The following is a 17,500-nucleotide window of genomic DNA, read 5'->3' as shown; positions in this document are numbered from 1 at the left end:
AGTCTATAAAAGAAAAAATAAGAATTCCCCACTTCTAAAACTATTAATAAATATATTTATTTTTGTATTTCAGTAGTGCAATAAACATTGCAAAATCAATCAAGGTCTCTGTAGATTTCAAATTTGTAGGTGTCTGTTTATTCTGTATGTCTAGCCATAGGCCCTCTTTCTGTGTGAAAAGAGACAACAATAGCAAAAAAAAAAAAAAAAAAAAGACCCCAAATGTGTCAAATCATCATTTCACAGTCATGTCTTTGCCCTTCTGTATATAGCCACACTGCACAACAAACATGTACTGACCTCAGTGAGTTGGTGTGAGGTCTACCATCCTGAGCTCTGGAAACAGCTCCTGAATAGCAATGTCCAGAAGCACATAAGTCATCTAAAATGCAGACAGAGAGAAAAAGAGAAGAGCGGGTAGTAATGTAGAATATGTTGAGCATGATGCATTGTGCAGTAAGTGATGAGTAAGTATTAGCAACTCCACATCATTCCCAGTACCTGTTTGTTGAGCAGGGGTTGCTGTATCCCGCTGAAGAGCAGCTGGACGCCCTCATATTGGTTCTCCTCTCCCATGCACTTTACTACCATATCTAACACCAAATCAGTTACATTAGTGACACTGGTGCACTGAGTCAAGTCATAAGTGAAAATGAGGCTGTTGGGGGATGTGTTTGATAAATTAGGACAGCCACATCATTACTAGCATATGCAACATTAATTGTGCATATAAGACAATGGCCTGACACCAACTTTTCCTGTACAGGATACAAAACCATGAGTCATTGACATTATTCTAGTGTGTCAGTGCAAACCTGGTAGGTAGCCCATCATCTCTTGAAAGGTTTGCTTGGCTCTCCTCCGCTTGTCCTCTGGTGAGCGTTCTTCATTTGTCTCACAGAACACGGCATCTGGAAAAGGGGTTTGACAACTTTAAGACATTACAGCCACATGGAATGAAAAACAATTAAAGGTCTTTCTAAACAATAAATGCCCCAACCAACTCCTACTGACTGCTACAGCCAACCTCAGCCTCAATAAATTACACATGATCCTCTCTCTCCTGTTGTAGACCAGACATTTTCAGGGTCCAGCAGAGCACCACTTCCACCCAGCACATCACCACAGTGGGCTGAAAGAGCCCAGTGTTGTCAGTATTGGTTTAAATTGGCCTTGCTGGTTAGCAAATTTCCATAACTGAAGGACTTATCTGTTAGCACAACTTTTTAACTTAAGGACTTGGCAATGATAATGCAAATAAGAGAAAGAGTTAGCAAGGGTAAAAAAAAAAAACACCAGCAGAACAGTTCATCCAATAACATATATAGCATATTCTTAAGAATAATTCTGTCTGTTGATCAGGCAGTATACATTGGTAGATACAGGGTTATGCCTAAGAAGTACACACACTCCCCTGCAGACACACCCCAACACACCTCTGAGTAGGGTGATGAGGGAGATGAGGCGGTGCTCTTGCAGGATCTTGTCCAGTTTGGACTGAAGGTAGTGTTCCATGTATGCCTCCAGGGTCCTCTTAAACAGTATACGGCCCCCACACATCATGTGGTGCACCCAGTCAGGTATGCGGAAAACCACACGACCTGACACAAGGACCCAACACATAGCCATGCACACACACACAGAAACACACACACACACGCGCGCAAACACACACAGTCAGTCACCCAGGTGCTTGAATTGTGTGCATTGAACCACTTGGGCTGCTCTACCCTGGTGAAACCCAATCAGAAATGCTGTGTATTACAACAGAAGTAGAAGTAGGAGTGAAAGTAGAACAGAAGAATACATACTAGGGTTATTTTGAATGTACTCAAGATGGACAGGAACTGTAACTAAAAGATGGTGGGTTTAACAAACTTCTCCATACATCAACAACAAAAAAGTTACATCATCCTTTCTATGATAAGGTTTCGGTGCGGATTCCAGCAGGAATACTGGGATGCCTGATGCACTTCAATCATGCTCTTCAGGAATTGCAAACTGTTTGATAGAGGGTCCATTCTTAGTCTCAGACTCCCAAAGCCATGAGATTAAAAGTCCCTTTTCCCTTGTAGAACCAATCAAAGAATCCCTATGTCATTAAGCCATCTCATGCGAATGGTTTTGCGGCTCTGAGCATGGTTAGCTAACCATCCTGAGAAAGCTTGGTCAGCAAGTGCGTAAGCGTTCCGTGCCAAATTGTGTTTGTGTGGAAATGTGATAGGAGTGTTTACAGGCTGCACTCAAAATTGTTTGGCCCTGCAGTGGAAAAGAGCCTATAGATATGCTAGCATAAATTTGAAAATGATCAAATTTCAAAGGGGCTTTGCATGAACTGTACAGTCTTTGAACAGGGCTGAGGTCTGGACTCCTCGACACTGGTACTTACCAACATACATCATGTAGTCATAAACCCCCTCCATCTCCATGACCTCCATGAAGAAGTTCTGTTTGTACTTCCTGTTTGTGCTGTCTGGCTGGTCGGCATTGTTTTTGTAAAGGTCATTGTATAGCTAAAGGGTCAGAAACACAAACAGGTTCCAGGGAAAAACTGTGGAATCAGTGGGGTTTTAGCTTTTAGCAGCTTTACTACTGGAAAAAAACAACAACTTCAAAACAGAATGTTAAAATGACATCACCAAACAGAACCAGCCAATCCTCAACCACAGTGTTTCATGGGAATGGTTGTATATACCTTACTGTTCTTTAGAGTAGTCCTTCCCAACCCAATCCTCAGTTACTGCCATACAGTCCACATTTTTTAACCTCCCAGCACAGCTCTACCAGGTACTGAGAGCCCTTAACTCCTGCTTGGTTCAGATGGGCTGGGAGCTGGGCACACCTTAAACATGTACCGTCTATTGGTCCCCAAGGACTGGACTGAACTATGCTGCTCTAAATAATTGTATTGAGGATGTGGGAGAGAGTAGTCAGTGTTGTAGGGTACGTACCTTGGCTGTGGGGCTGGGGATGGTGACTTCAGGACGACTCGGCCTGGGCTTGGGAGAGTCGCATGAGATGAAGAAGGACTGCAGAAACGGCTCAAGATTCTGCCCTTTCTATATAAGCACAAGACAGACAGACACACACAGACACACACAGACACACACAGACACACACAGACACACACAGACACACACAGACACCACTAATCTTTGGAGACAACCCTACAGCTGATGCGCTTTAATGTTTGCTATTTGGAAAAAATGTTCTCTCATGGTGGATGCTACTTGTCTCAATCCACAGTGTTAACATGCATTTGTATATCTTAACATTTACCTCCTTCATAAGTTTCCCTGGTACTGATTTGAAAATCCTTCCTAAAGAACATAAACACAGAGAAGGCATGAATTTTGGCAAATGTAACACAGCATATACAAAAACCATACAGGTGCATTTTAATGACAGGGGCCCAGCTCATAATAAACAATGCTATCGGTGCTGCAGGAACACAGGTGAGCCCGTGAGCAAAAACAACAGGCACAAATAAAACTGAAGGACTGCAGGCTTAACAGGGCTTGTTTGGTGGCCATTTGGTGGTCATGGGTGATTGGAAATGTAGTTTTTCCTTACCCAAATTAACATCAGGCAACATCTTTTCAAGAAACTGTGTCTCCATGCTGTGAGGAGAAAGGAAGTCAGCCAGAAGCTGACTGTTACTCAGCTCAGGGCGCCCCAACAAGTTCTGCAAACACAACCACACATACGCACACACATGCATGCATGCACAAACACGCACGCACAAAAACATATGACGTCAATAAACCGCTACATCTCTTTAGCAAACAGATGATTACATGCATGCACACAACTCAGAAACAATATAACAAGAGAAGGAATTTGTGATTTTACAACAAGTATGTTGCAGTCAAAATATATGCAGTGTGTCCCCTTCAACTTCTTGTCAACAATCAGCATGTACAACTAAGGGGCTCAGAAGACATTCAAAGCAAATCATCAAATGGGAAGCAGCTACCTGTAGGTATCCCTCAAATTCACCTCTCTTAGAGGTTAAGAACTCAAAGTTTTTTGGTCCTATAATTCTTTTGGAAGGAAGCTGTGCATCCTGGAATGAACCTATAAAAGAGAGAAGGATATGAACTGTAGAGGAAAGAACCTGACTGTGTTAAACATCTACCAAACAAGAGTGTGAGAGAGAGAGAGAGATAGACAGATAGACAGATAGACAGATAGACAGATAGACAGATAGACAGATAGACAGATAGATAGATAGATAGATAGATAGATAGATAGATAGATAGATAGATAGATAGATAGATGTCTTCCTTACCATGGAACTCAGTGAGTTTGGACTCAAGGACATAAAATTCAAGGTATCTCCTGTAAACAGACCACTTTTCTGCCTCATGACCCACTGGAAAGAAGGGAAACAAACGAATTTCCGAAACTCTTTCCACATAATAGCCAATGGAGCTAGACCTTGATGGCTTGGTGTGTGGAAAATCTGAAAGCAGACAGGCTCTGTTCCACCACAATACGCACTGTATACATCAGTACCTCATTTACTTAATTAACTCATCAACCAACTTATCAGCTCTGATGAACTGAAAGAAATGAATGAATGTGCCAACGTCCTGATACAGGCCACATTGTGTGTGGAGCGCGTCAGAGATGGCGGGCAGGTGGACAGGCACCAGGGGGGGAATCACGCGCCTTACCAGGCTGACGGTCGTGACGTTCCACGTCAATGCAGAAGACGGGCACCCGCTCCTTCTTGGCTTCATCTTCATAAAAGTCTATATACGGGATAGAGATGGTCCAAGCAGACAGGTTCCGTTGCACCCCCGGGGTAGAGACCACTTCTGCTGGGGCGGGGGCATCATCCTCCACCACCACGGTGCCCTCCTCAACCTCATTCACACCCACACACAAAATCTAGTCACACACGTTCCCCCACCCCCCATAATTCATGCTATAATTCAAAAAGAACCTCAATTTCAAAACAATACACCATCACAGTCAGTACATTTTTTGAGGTTTAAGTATACAATAAAACATACTTTTCATCAAACCTTTTCAAGTATTTTCCAGTTATTGTCTTCCTTTAACAGAACATACAACAGAAGGGAGGCTTACATTTATACAAATACACCTTCACACATTCATCAGTTCAACAAAAATCAAAACTTGGATTTAATATAATAATCAACATCATTCAAATCTAAATACTTCTTTTTGCATGTTATGGGAGGAAGACCATTTTCTTGTTACATACATTTCATCTATTATATCCATCCAATAAGAGTGGAAGGCTTCAACCTTTGTCTTTTTTTCTCTTTCTTTTTTTTGCTGATATAGGAGCATGACAATCAGCTTCCGATTCTTGCTATTACATTATGTGAATAACATATTACTTATGTACATCACATGAGAAATGAATATAATTTACAGACATAGCTTCTACATTTCTATGCATCACCATCCAATAGTGTGCAAGAACCCTGCAACCCCAAAACACATGCGAATGGTTCACATCATTTAGCTTGCAGTATCTAAAATACTGTAACCTGTCATCCAAGGTGTCTGGGGTAAGGGTGTGACAAAAAAGGGCAAAAAAATATTTTCCCATGACAGTGTCACAATTTCCATGTTTTTCTATCATTTCCTATCATCATTAAAAGTGTTACAGTGGCAAAAAAAAGTATCAAATAAACTAGTTTATTGTTCTTCTAAGTCACGCGTATAGACAAATAAAAAGTACTACAGCTAATAATACACATTATAAAACTATTATAATCTTTCATGTCTTTACTGTGCATTGGTAGAACCACCTATGGCACCAACAACTCAAGCAACGGCTTTTGGAAGCTTTGGAGCAGATGTGTTCATGAGAAATTTAATTTGCAATTTCCTTAAGGATCAATAAAGTGTCATCTTATTCTCACAAAAGAGTTTTGGCATAATAATAATAATAATTTTTCGCTTGTCTGGAGGGATCACCTCTCCAGAGGTCATTTGTAGAAGATTTACTTCAGTGTTTAGAGCATTTGTCCTGCTGCATGCCCAGACTTCTAAATGAACTCCAGCTGGTGGACAGCCACCCTGGACCCGTTCCTGATGACTCTGGACATTCATGTTTCCATCTTTGATGATGGCCTGCAGTCCAGGCCCCCAGGCAACACCGCAGCCACAAATTATAACTACACTATACTTTACTGTTAGGATCAGGTTTTCATGTTTGCATGCAGTTCCCATAGTTCTGTGTTCTTCCTGAACAATTCAACCTCAGTGTCACCACTCTACAAAACATTTTCCCTGTAGTGTTTTGGAGCTCTTTGGAGAATTTGAGGCATGCAGCAATGGTTTTTTTTTTTTTTTTCTGGAGAGCAGGGGTCATCATGAATCCTACCGTGGACTCTGACCCTGTCCAGTGTCTCATGAACAAAGCTTGGGAGGAACCAAGGCTCCAAAGGGAGGCAATGTCTTCAGGTTTTTATACCACAGATGACAAACAAACATCACAATAAATACACTCCCTTTTTGCTTGCTAAATATATGAATAGATCCCCTAAAAACCTAACTACCATAAATAACAATTGAAGGCAGATATCTTCTGTCGAAGCCATTAAGCCTGGAGGTTCATGCACTTTATGAAACCTACTCTGTGGATGTCGGATATAAATTCAATTCAAGAACAACATATAATTTTGGGGGGTTATTACTTGAACAGATTGTGTTTGTTCTTTACTGTAACTTAGATGAAAAGAAGACCATATTTTAAATTGCCGTTACACATAAATGCAAGGAATTCACATACTTTTTCTTGCCACTGTATACACTGAGAGTCAACTCTTTTAGGTACACTTACTCTAGAGCTGTACCCAACAGGCTGTGAGTACATAGAACCAGCTGAAAAATATAAGTATAGCCATAGAGTGGATCTACCTAGTAAAGTGATCATTTAGTGCATGTTCACCGGTGAAAATTACACATTCCCTACAAAAAGTTGTCATGGGAAAGATTTACTAAAACTTGCTGAATAAAGCTGCATCATACCTAATACCAAGCCTAATAACACCCAGTTTACTTCACAAAGGAGCCAGTGTGGGGGGGTTTTTCCCACTCAGAACTTTTCTCAGTCCAGCCCATGAATTCAATTCAAGTATGTAGAGCCAAACCTTTAAGATTTACCTCAACAACTCTGACATGCCCTTATAAATGAATACTAAATGTCACTTATGTGGCACTGGTGTGAGTGGAAGATTTGTTTTGATTGCAGTTCCACATTATTAGAACCCATTTTCAAACTACTACCTGAAACATATTTTACTTGGAGTGGCTGCAAGGCATCAAAAAACGCTAACGTACAACCAAAAATGCAAACACATCACTGAATCTCAGTGAGTTTTTTAAAACTCATCTAGGCTTAGATGTACAGATGGAGAATGAGTGGAGAATGCCTGTAATGTAGAAGCCCTTACACTACAAGAATCACTCCCAATAACTGCCTTACTGACTTATTCTAGCAAATAGCAGAATAAATATAGTTGTGGCTTGCTTGGCTTGGTTTTTCTGTAAAACTTTCATCTCAAATCATCTTCTGTCATTTTTCTTGGACACCACCATGACTGTGAACTAGAACTAGCTGAAATTCATTCAGCTACAAATATGAACGCATATGAAGCAGCCACCCCATATTTGTCAGATTTTAATCAAACCAAACTGGCTGCATTTGTGCTGGTTTGTGCTGTTTCGAATGAGAGCGGTTTGGTTCAAATCTGAGACATACATGGTGCCCAAGTTCTCAGGGCTTGTGATTACAGTTCCTAGGGCCCTGATTACATTTCCTATGAGCCTGACCTTGGGCCTATTTTTATTTTTGCTCCACAATCATTTCTGGTGATTTCAATCCCAGAAACACCTTGTCTCCATGTTTATAATAGCCCTGGCATGCCTTTTTATCAGACATACCTGCTAAAAGGTCTATCGGTAGCTCAGACAGAGAAAAACCTTGGTTGGCCTGGCTTGAAAATCATTGCAGGGTTTGAAACTGGAAAATCTGCTGCATTCTGCTATGTGCTTCACCAATAATGAATTATGTCACATGGAGCAAATTATGCTTCATGTCTCTCTTTTGCTTATTGCTGATTGTAATGTATACTTTGATGCCATGTTATTTGAATAGACCCTTGAGCCATCATTGTATACATTTTGGTAATATTATTGTGGCTTCACATAAGGTTTTTTTTATATACCGCTGTTTGTGGCATAGTATGGTGGACCAACAAGTCAGCAACCAGTGACAACATTTAGGGGATGACGGTGCAACAGCGCAATAGGATGCATCAAAAACTGCATACTACCATCTGAAATAGTACATCAAAATAAAGGACAGAGTTTATATATTTTTAGAGTATATATAAATAGATGCTCTACTGGATTAAGATCTGAGGATTGTGAAGCCCAGGGAATCAAGGAAAAATACCTGTCATTTTCCTGGAACTATAGAGTAAACAGCGGCCATGAAGGGATAAACCTGGTTGGCCACAATGTTTAGGTAAGCTCTAGTGTCCAAACGTCCATCCACAGGTATCAGAGGACCCAGGGTGTGCAAAGAAAACATTCCTCACACAATTACTTCACCTCCACCACCCTGAATTGTTGACACCTGACAGGAAGCGTTTGCTGCTTGCACCAAATTCTGACCCACCAGCATGGTGCAACCAAAATATGGATTCCTCTGACCAGACGATGTTTTTACAGATCCAATTTTTACACTCTTTTGCCCATTGGAGTTTCGCCTATGTTTTCCTTAGACATCAAAGGCACTTGAACAGGTTATCTGCCGTTATAGCCCACCTGTGCTAAGGAACAGCACATTCAGACACGTTACTTGGAGCACCAGCATGGGATTTGGCTGCAGTTTGCTTGACTGTGTACCATCTGTTCGTCAGATCAGTGGACATCCTCCTCTGACCCCTCTTGTCTACAAGTGTTTTACACCCATACCATTGCCTTTCACCCAGCTGTTTCTCCTCGATCACACCATTCTCAGTATACTCAACATCAGTGCATGAGAAAACCACACAAGGTTGGCAGTTTTGGAAATGCGAGCCACAACTAGTCTAGCACTGAAGATCATGCCACATTTGAAGTCACTCGGATTATTCGATTTTCCCATTCTAATGTGGATTCACACTGAAACTGATCCACAAAAAAGCTGTACTCCGAGGTGACGTGTCTAGTTCCCATACAGTGACACTCCAATCATGAAAAGGCAGGGGTCTCTAATAAAGTGGGGCCTTTCAGTGTACGTTTCGCACTTTCTGACAAGGTATTAAAAACTAGTGTGTGTGTGTGTGTGTGTGTGTGTGTGTGTGTGTGTGTGTGTGTGTGTGTGTGTGTGTGTGTGTCACCTGGTCCTCTTCACCCTCGACCATGGCATAATTGGGTACCATGGCTCCTTCCATGGTGGTGCTCTTAAAAACTCCCTTCAGTTTACTGCCAATGCGGCCGATCCCAAACGAATCCCCCCGCTTAGGTGCCATCCTGCACATGCACAAAACACATGCTTTATTATTACAGAAAAAGTCCCTGTCACATTTCCCTTGAAATATGTGCACCACAAGTCATCAAACAGAGGTTGAAATAACAGAAATATGTCATGAGAAAGGCTGATTATAAAGTACTGAAAATGTAAACTAATGGTGTTTTATAGAAGTGCCTTTAATATAGTTATAACACACTGCGTAAGGGTTTTTAGCAGGGTAGCATCACATGAACAATAATTTCGCATGCAAATGTTTACAACCAAACTTGTGCAAAAAAAAAAAAAGAGAGACAAAAGGCAAAAGCAGACAAACAGAATCCAAGGCATTCAAATAGAAGCATGCTGGCTTGTTGGGGCAGAGCACACATATCCCCCGGGAAGACCGCATGGCCCCACATGCTGATCTCAGAACAGTTTCTCTTCTCAAAAACCCTCATCTTTAGTAGTGAGCCAGATGTTATGTCAATGAAATGATGGTTGTCCTCTAGCTTCTATTCATTAATAAGTACAAGTTTTGACTAAACACTGTAAGAGAAAAAGGTTAACAGGTCTGAGATCAGTTTTCAGGAGCCGCATGAATAGCCATGGCAAAACGCAGGCAGCCTGACTCACTTCAGTGAGGTAGGGAGGGACTTTACATTTCTGGGTCGCCTTTTTAGGATGGATTTGATCGATGGGGAACCTGATGTGGGTAGGGGTTGCTTGTGGACGGACACAGACTTGTGGTCATTAATGTTAGCCATCCCTGGGGGAGTGGAGTCTGAGCTACAGGGAGGACGTCGGGGAAGGGGGGAGGTAGGGGGACGACATTTAACATACGTCCACCATGCGCGAGAGGCACACAAGTCAGTCCAGGGCACCACTAAGTGCTTCCTGGCCATGAATAGGGACTTTTACAATAAACTGTCCAATAAATTACAATGGTTCTGTCAGCTCCAGTGACCAACTTGCTTACAGTACATACCAAAATTAAAGGAGGTGTTCTGAAGACAGAAAGGGCCAGATTTATTAAGAAGCATTCAAGACGTTCAGTGCGGGCTAAAACTTATCGGTCACAGGTGACTTAAGTTAATTTATCATGACCTACCACTTATGTGATATCTTTCACAAACTGGCTCAAATATATAGCAGAGCCAACAATATAGGACCCACCTAGAACCGACTTTGACCAGCGGGAAAGAGGGAATGATTTCCAACGATAGGTGTGATTACTTAAGGAACCAAGCTATTGTGTAGAAATCCACCTTGGACGCCAAAGTCTTGTCATTGTGCTAATGGAAACTGTACATAACATCCCACAGTGTGCTTCTCAGCACATCATCGCCCTCTGGCGAACAGCCAGAACGGACTTTTGGCGTCATCTTTTATAATGCAAGTTGGTAGTTATTACAATTTTATTACCTAATTTTCTAGCAAGTGAAAGAGAGTAATTCTCTTGCGAAATAGCCTCTCTCTGCTCACAACCTCTTTGTGTTCTTGTAATTGCTTAACTCCTACTCTTTGGCGGAGAAAAAAAACCCCCCAAAAAAAACATGTAGAACTTTTCCAACCAGTTCACATCAGTGAATCTCTGCGGGTTGTTAATTTGCACAAATCTCCCCCCTAATCAATAGCACCACTCCTTAAATTGCATGTTCATGAAGTGGGAGGCACTAAAACATGGCTCAGGGTTCACCTCGTCTTCGCTGCAGCTCTGATAAATCAGCTGACTGCTTCTGTGCAAAATGCTTAGTAAAGCTGGCCCAAGCAGGACAGACAAGCACTCCAAAGGGTGGTGCGTTCAGCAGAGCGCATCACTCATATGGAACTTCCTGACCTGCAGAGCATCTATTACAAGCGGTGCCAGACCATGGCCAGGAGGATTGTGAAGGACCCCACCCATCCCAATAATAGGCTCTTCTCTCTGTTGAGGTCAGGGAAGCGCTTTTGCTCCCTGAAGACCAAGACAGACACTGAAGAGGAGCTTCTTCCCAAAGGCCATTCAGGCCCTGAATCAGGGAAACTGATAAACTGTGGGGACCACCACCACCATGTAACTGTAAATATTCAATTGTATGCTGGAACTGTACATTGTGTACATACATTTATACATATCCATATATACATTGTACATTGTGTATATAAACATATACACATATTGTACATACATTGTTAATATATTTTGTATATATATAGATATATATTTCCCTACACACCCGTTTTTTTTCCTCAGTTTGGACAGAGCACTCAAACCATTTCACTGCGAGTTTTACTGTGTATGTGATAAATAAACCAAACTTGAAACACTTTGGTTCATGTCTATGGTGTCACTAGAGGCTCATTTTTTTATTTGCCTGTAAGACGCTTAGGCCTTCCTGCCTTTTTTCCACTCCACTTAAAGCTGCTCTTACACAGGCACAAAAAGACTCCCATGCAGACAGCTCTGAATACAATTAAACAAGATCTTGAAATGGTCCAGTGGATTCTGTGCCCCAGTCACCAGTGAACTAGCATCTTAAAGATCATACAATCAACTATACATGACCTGACCTGACTCATGACCTATTTAGACTAAAATCTGTTGACAGATGTGAAAATAAACAACAGAACACAATATTGCATAACATGCAAAAAAAAAAGAAAAGAAAAAGAAAAAAAAAGGTCCTACCAGTACTAGCCAACCCCGCCCATCAAAACCCACACAGAGTTCAGTTCCCATTCTAGTACAGTGCAGGCATTTGTTGACAGTTTTCAGCAGTAATGGGTCCTAAGATCCAGATATCCAAAACGGAAGTTGGAACAAAATGTGCCAGAGGGTGGAAGTCTGTGGGCTGTCCTGGATATCCTTAGTAGGTGAGGGTTCATCACACCACACCCTAAGCTGTCGTTACAGAAACATTATACTTGCGCTATATCTATTTAGAGTTTAGATAATGAGTCTAGTTACAGTCTGCAGATACTGCAGAAACTGTCATCCACAGACAAGTTAAAAAGTTCTGGCTTAGGTCAATAAAGAATCCCTGGGAGACGGACTATTACAGTGCTCCGAGAAATCATTTTGGCAGTTGTTACCACTCTTACTCATCCCAGCAGACAGTTGAATCAAGAGGTGCGAGGGATGCGTCCAATACATTTTCCAGGCCTCTGACAGAAAGGAGCATTTTCAAGGAACTTCTGCTGAAGTTGTGTTTGCTCGTGGCGTATGGGCACACTGGACTGCATTTAAGGCTAGTTTGGCAGGCATGCACTGGCAAGGGGTCAAAGGCACACGTCACACTGGCCAATAAGCATGCGGTTAAACTTACCTTATATCATCCATACTCAAATTCCTAGGATAACAGGTACAATGAGATTACTCTCAGACAGAGATGTGCACACGGCGCACGCACGCACATGCACACATGCATGCACAGACGCATACACACGTACACAGTCTCCCCCCCCCCCTCTCGCTCCTGTGCAAGACTTCATATGCCACTGTGACAAGCAGCACAAATAAACCTTGTGCTGCTCGCTGTTAATGCCCCTTTGGGACGTCACCCTGCAGTGTTGAGTTTTGTATAGACTCCAAAACACTAACTAAACTAAGACTACATTTTGAGCAATAATACAGCTACTTAGTAGTCTGCCCTACTATGTTCACAGATGAAACCAGGTAAATGTAAATTGAGAAAGCGGTGTTATTTCAGTGTGAAATAACACACACACTCACACACACTCACACACACTCACACACACTCACACACGTACAAACAGACACCCACAACACAGCAATGAGAGGAGGAATCATACCTGTTTAGTTTAGCAATCCTGGCAGGATATTCAGCGCCACACAGCAGGTAGGAGAAGTACTGCAGAGGAGGAAGAGGAGAGGATGTGTAACACAGGAACTCATTCATGCTCAGATACTTCAGATTTTCTAGACATTTTCAGTTTGTTGAACTGCTTCACTGTTGTAAAGTTGTATGTGGGTCCTTCTTAGGCGAGACCAAATCCATATCAGATCAGACCAGAAAGGATATAGGAGTTTAAGACCATAAATCCAAATCATTCAAATGCAACTTTATTTTTGTTGGGGGTGGATTTCTTTAGGCTTCTGTTTGATAGGTAGGTGATATATAGATGCAAGATGCCTGCACACTGTGGCATAAACAAACAAACAAGCAAATGTTTGCTGTATCCAGAAGGCTTTTATAGTAACTCACTATAACCCACAATGTTTACTGAAAATAAACTTTTAAATAAATTTTATGACAATATCTGTCATTAAAACATGACACAGAAAACTTGATAGGCTTATTTTTTGTGAAGAGAAACCAGACCTTTACTGTTTAATTAGAATCCTCAGCATGACACAGAAAACCAGAAATTCGTAGCTTGTGAGAGAACATGGTACACACATTCCCCATATTCTGAGATCAGTCTTGTTTGAGGTACAGTGGCATTTTTATGGGGGAACTTCAAAGTGAAGTTTAATGTGTGATTAATATGCCAAAAATGTTGAAATATGGAATAATTTAGACTCTGCTGTTGATTTCATGTGACAGGATTCCTTAGGCAGCCTAAGACTGTGAAATCAGATCCCTTACAGATCCCTCTATTGGGGCTGGACACTGTAGAGGAAATTACTCCATGGAAAATCATCTGAAGACTGAGGCTGGGACCTTCAAACAGTGCCAGGGAACTGGACTGACTACAAGAGAAAGTTAGACTGGTGACTCAGCCTATGTCGAGAAGAAGGCAGGCCATTGCAGTGTCCCTGCTGAGAATGCTTGTTTTGTTTTCCATTTGTTTTGTCTCCATTTCTAATCATGTAACTGGGTTTGCCACATATAGGTTTTTAAATAATGCCAGAAATGTAATAAAATACAAAGTATAAAATATTTACTACTTAGGGAATGTCCTTTGTATTCCAAATGGTAGTTACAGCCATGATCAGTCCCTTCCATGTTCTGTGTTTTCCCTGTCATGTGTTTGGTTCCGTTCCAGTTTCGTTTTGTCCCCTTGTTTCTAGTTCATGTGTGCCTTGGTCAGGGCTGTTCATTGTTTGAATGTTTGACTGTTTGAATTTGTGAATGGTTGTTTCTTTGTATTCCGTGCCTTTGTGTGTATCTTATCCTTCGTGTTTCCTAGCCTTAGTTATAGCCTGCTTCCCCGTTTGCCTTTGTGTGTGTGTTTGTTTTGTTAAGTCATATATTCTCATGCTCAACGTTACAGAATAAAAAGCCCAACAAGGACGCAGCAAGAGAGCGAGACTCTGGAAGGTGGTTTCGCGGAGATGAAACTCCGGCTGTTTCTACGCAGTCTGAGTTTGTTACATCTCAGCGCCACCAAACCAGAGACAGCAAATCCCCTGGCCCTACGGGTACACGGGCATCTCGTCGTTTCCGGAAAAAGCAGGATCACGTTTATTTTGATGACGACGAGATCCCAGGTAAGCGCCAAGAGTCTGTCCGTCTTGACCAACGCTGCAGGGGGAAGTGGCCTGCAGTGCAAGATGTGAGTAGGTGAAGTGAAAGCACAGATAACCTGTGTAAAGTCACTCGGTGGGTGCTCAAGCACAAATATGAGCTCTCCGTAGTTCATATGCGCCTTGAGAACTGCCAAGTACCTTGTCTGTTCCTCCAGGGTCACCCCACCAGTGTCTGTGGCTATCCCGCAAGCCACCCAGTATGCTCCTGTTCCTGGCGTGAGAGACGCTGCCTGTCCTGGTCCCGTTGTTTTTGCCTTCTCTGTTGCCTGGTTTTGTTTTTGCTCCTGTTGTGTTGTCTGTCCCTGTGCCCATTTCTGTGCCCATTCCGGTCCCTGTGCCCGTCCGTATGTCCGTTCTGGTGCCTGTGTCTGATTTTGTTCCTATTCCTTTGTCCCTGGCCTGGTATATTTTGAGTTTTTGTTTTCTTCATCCTTTTGTGCCTCCAGTCGTACCTCGTCGTTTGTTGTCTTTTGTTGTTTCTCCTCGGCCTCCCTCCCGGCACCTTTTTCGTCCTCGGTCCATTTCTGTTGTGGGATCTGTTTCTGCTCCCGCTTCCACATCCGCTGCCGCCGTTCATTGTTTGAATGTTTGACTGTTTGAAATTGTGAATGTATATCGTTAGGGTTGTTTCTTTGTATTCCGTGCCTTTGTGTTTATCTTAGCCTTCGTGCTTCCCATCCTTAGTTATAGCCTGCTTCCCCATTTGCCTTCGTGTGTTTGTTTTGTTTAGTCACGTATCTTCGTGCTCTCCACGTCGGCTCTATGACCCTGTACTGCCTAAGCGACTCTGATTTTGGATTTGCCCATAATAAATCTCGCTCCTCTCCACACATGCATCCGCCTCCTTACTGCTCAACGTTACAGAGCTAAGCAACATCTTTTCCTGTCTGTGGATCAGATAACGCTTGGTTTTGGCTGGTCTCGGGAAAAGAAATGTATGACAAGACTGGGACAATTAATACATTTCCTTGAGACCAGTCTCAAATAATACAGCTCCTCCAAGTTATTTGAATGTACAGTCCTCTTATCTAAATGCAGTTTTGCATTTAACCTCCTCTTTGTCATCTAAGTGCACATTGTGGGGGAAGACAAGGCTGAAGCTCACATTGGTCTCGGTGTGGCCGGGTCACTGTTTGTACAGACAACAGAGGGGCTTTGTCCCTGTCAGGTGGAGTTGCTTCAGCGGATAATGTCTGAACATGCTGTGGATTACCTCATCACTGTGGCAGAAGAGTGGGGTGAAGACGTTCTCTAACAGAGAGAGGACATGCTCATATGCCTCAAAGAGACAAGGCATGGTCTGCAGCTTCACCACGCCGGTATATGGCCCCTGTGCAACTACATGATGAGACAGAGGGAGACAAAGGGAGACATAGGGAGACAGAGGGAGGGAGAAGGATGGGGAGGAAAAAAAAAAAAGGAGGTCACAGGAAGACAGAGAATGAGAGGTCAGCTCAGTCTGAGTGTGGGGAATGAGCACCTGATTAACTGAATGAATGATGGAATGTAGAAGGACCATCTGAATGACAGAGTGAAGGAGTCAGAACAAAAACAGTGCTTTGGGAAAATGAAAACAACCTAGGAAAGTTTGAAGGTGGTTTCACTCTGAGGGCTACAGTTGTTGCACTCCAAGATAAATAAATGTGCACTCACTGTTGTGGATTTCCTCGATGATGAAAGGGTCGAAGCTGATCTTGTCGATGCTCTCCTCCAGGCAATACGTCTCATAAAGCTTCTGCACCTCCCTGTGGAGGTGCTGCATCTCAGAATCGCTGAGTTCTGGGTGCAGGATCTTATCATTGAACTCCTCTACACAAACACAGAGAAACAGAAAATACAAAAACAACAAATATTTAACCTCCATCATCAACCTCTAACAAGGAAACCCATCTTGTACAAGACACACATGCATAAGCAAGCACATACAGGACCGCAAATGCTTAACAGAGGTAAGCAAAATGAAGAATGAAGGCTAGTAAAAATGTACTTGCTTTTTATCACTTTGATCTTACTGCACTAATAAACATCTGTAGAGGAATCTACAGTTGGTGGCACTAAATATAGGCATACAATGGAGTTCAGTGCACAGGATACTGAGTAAGCCCATCAAAAGGTTTTAATTAACACAAAAGAACTGCAGAGGATCATGCTGGCATTCACAGTAGCATATATAATCTTAAGGGTGTGAAGCTTTTGAGAAGCCTGCATAATCATTCGTTCATATTCAGATACACTTAAACACACCAACCTCATTGTCCAGTGTACTGTGTAATTATAGACCTCGGCACATCAACAGACACAAAGATTAGGGCCTTACACATGCACGTCATTATACAGATAAACACACACTTAGAGCTCAATGTTATGTGTTATTACACACAGGATATGGCACAGGACCTTACTTAGTCCTATACATAAACAGACACACACACGGGCCCTCACCCACAGTGAGGCAGAATTGCAAAACGTGGACGGCTCCCTCCTGTTTCAGGAAACTCATGAAGTGGAATAACAGATCCTGCTGCTTACGAATCGTC

The 17,500-nt window shown here is 42.3% G+C and overlaps 1 protein-coding gene across 5 annotated transcripts in view; it reads right to left on the bottom strand.

Moving 5' to 3' along the window:
- Positions 1–35: 35 nt before the first annotated feature.
- The window catches only part of snx14 (sorting nexin 14), a 25,351-nt gene continuing 7,886 nt past the window's right edge, over positions 36–17,500 (bottom strand). Inside the window, exons 13-30 of one of the 5 annotated variants that reach the window (XM_035528929.1) lie at positions 17,406–17,500; positions 16,617–16,772; positions 16,177–16,301; positions 13,283–13,341; positions 12,796–12,819; positions 9,378–9,510; positions 4,680–4,896; positions 4,292–4,375; positions 3,977–4,077; positions 3,574–3,685; positions 3,280–3,320; positions 2,952–3,059; positions 2,390–2,513; positions 1,437–1,601; positions 816–911; positions 502–593; positions 301–382; positions 36–169 (exon numbers count right to left, since the gene is read on the bottom strand). The exon at positions 17,406–17,500 is cut by the window's right edge and continues 20 nt beyond it. In XM_035528929.1, the coding sequence (XP_035384822.1) occupies positions 302–382; positions 502–593; positions 816–911; positions 1,437–1,601; positions 2,390–2,513; positions 2,952–3,059; positions 3,280–3,320; positions 3,574–3,685; positions 3,977–4,077; positions 4,292–4,375; positions 4,680–4,896; positions 9,378–9,510; positions 12,796–12,819; positions 13,283–13,341; positions 16,177–16,301; positions 16,617–16,772; positions 17,406–17,500 (1,813 nt within the window). In that variant the 3' untranslated portion in view covers positions 36–169; position 301. The remainder of the gene's footprint in view (positions 170–300; positions 383–501; positions 594–815; positions 912–1,436; positions 1,602–2,389; positions 2,514–2,951; positions 3,060–3,279; positions 3,321–3,573; positions 3,686–3,976; positions 4,078–4,291; positions 4,376–4,679; positions 4,897–9,377; positions 9,511–12,795; positions 12,820–13,282; positions 13,342–16,176; positions 16,302–16,616; positions 16,773–17,405) is intronic. The other 4 variants (XM_035528930.1, XM_035528931.1, XM_035528932.1 and 1 more) reach the window with 4 other exon arrangements.

Source organism: Electrophorus electricus, chromosome 8 (genome assembly GCF_013358815.1).
Source record: "Electrophorus electricus isolate fEleEle1 chromosome 8, fEleEle1.pri, whole genome shotgun sequence".
NCBI classification, from domain to species: Eukaryota; Metazoa; Chordata; class Actinopteri; order Gymnotiformes; family Gymnotidae; genus Electrophorus; species Electrophorus electricus.
This window is presented reverse-complemented; position numbering and strand designations above follow the sequence as displayed.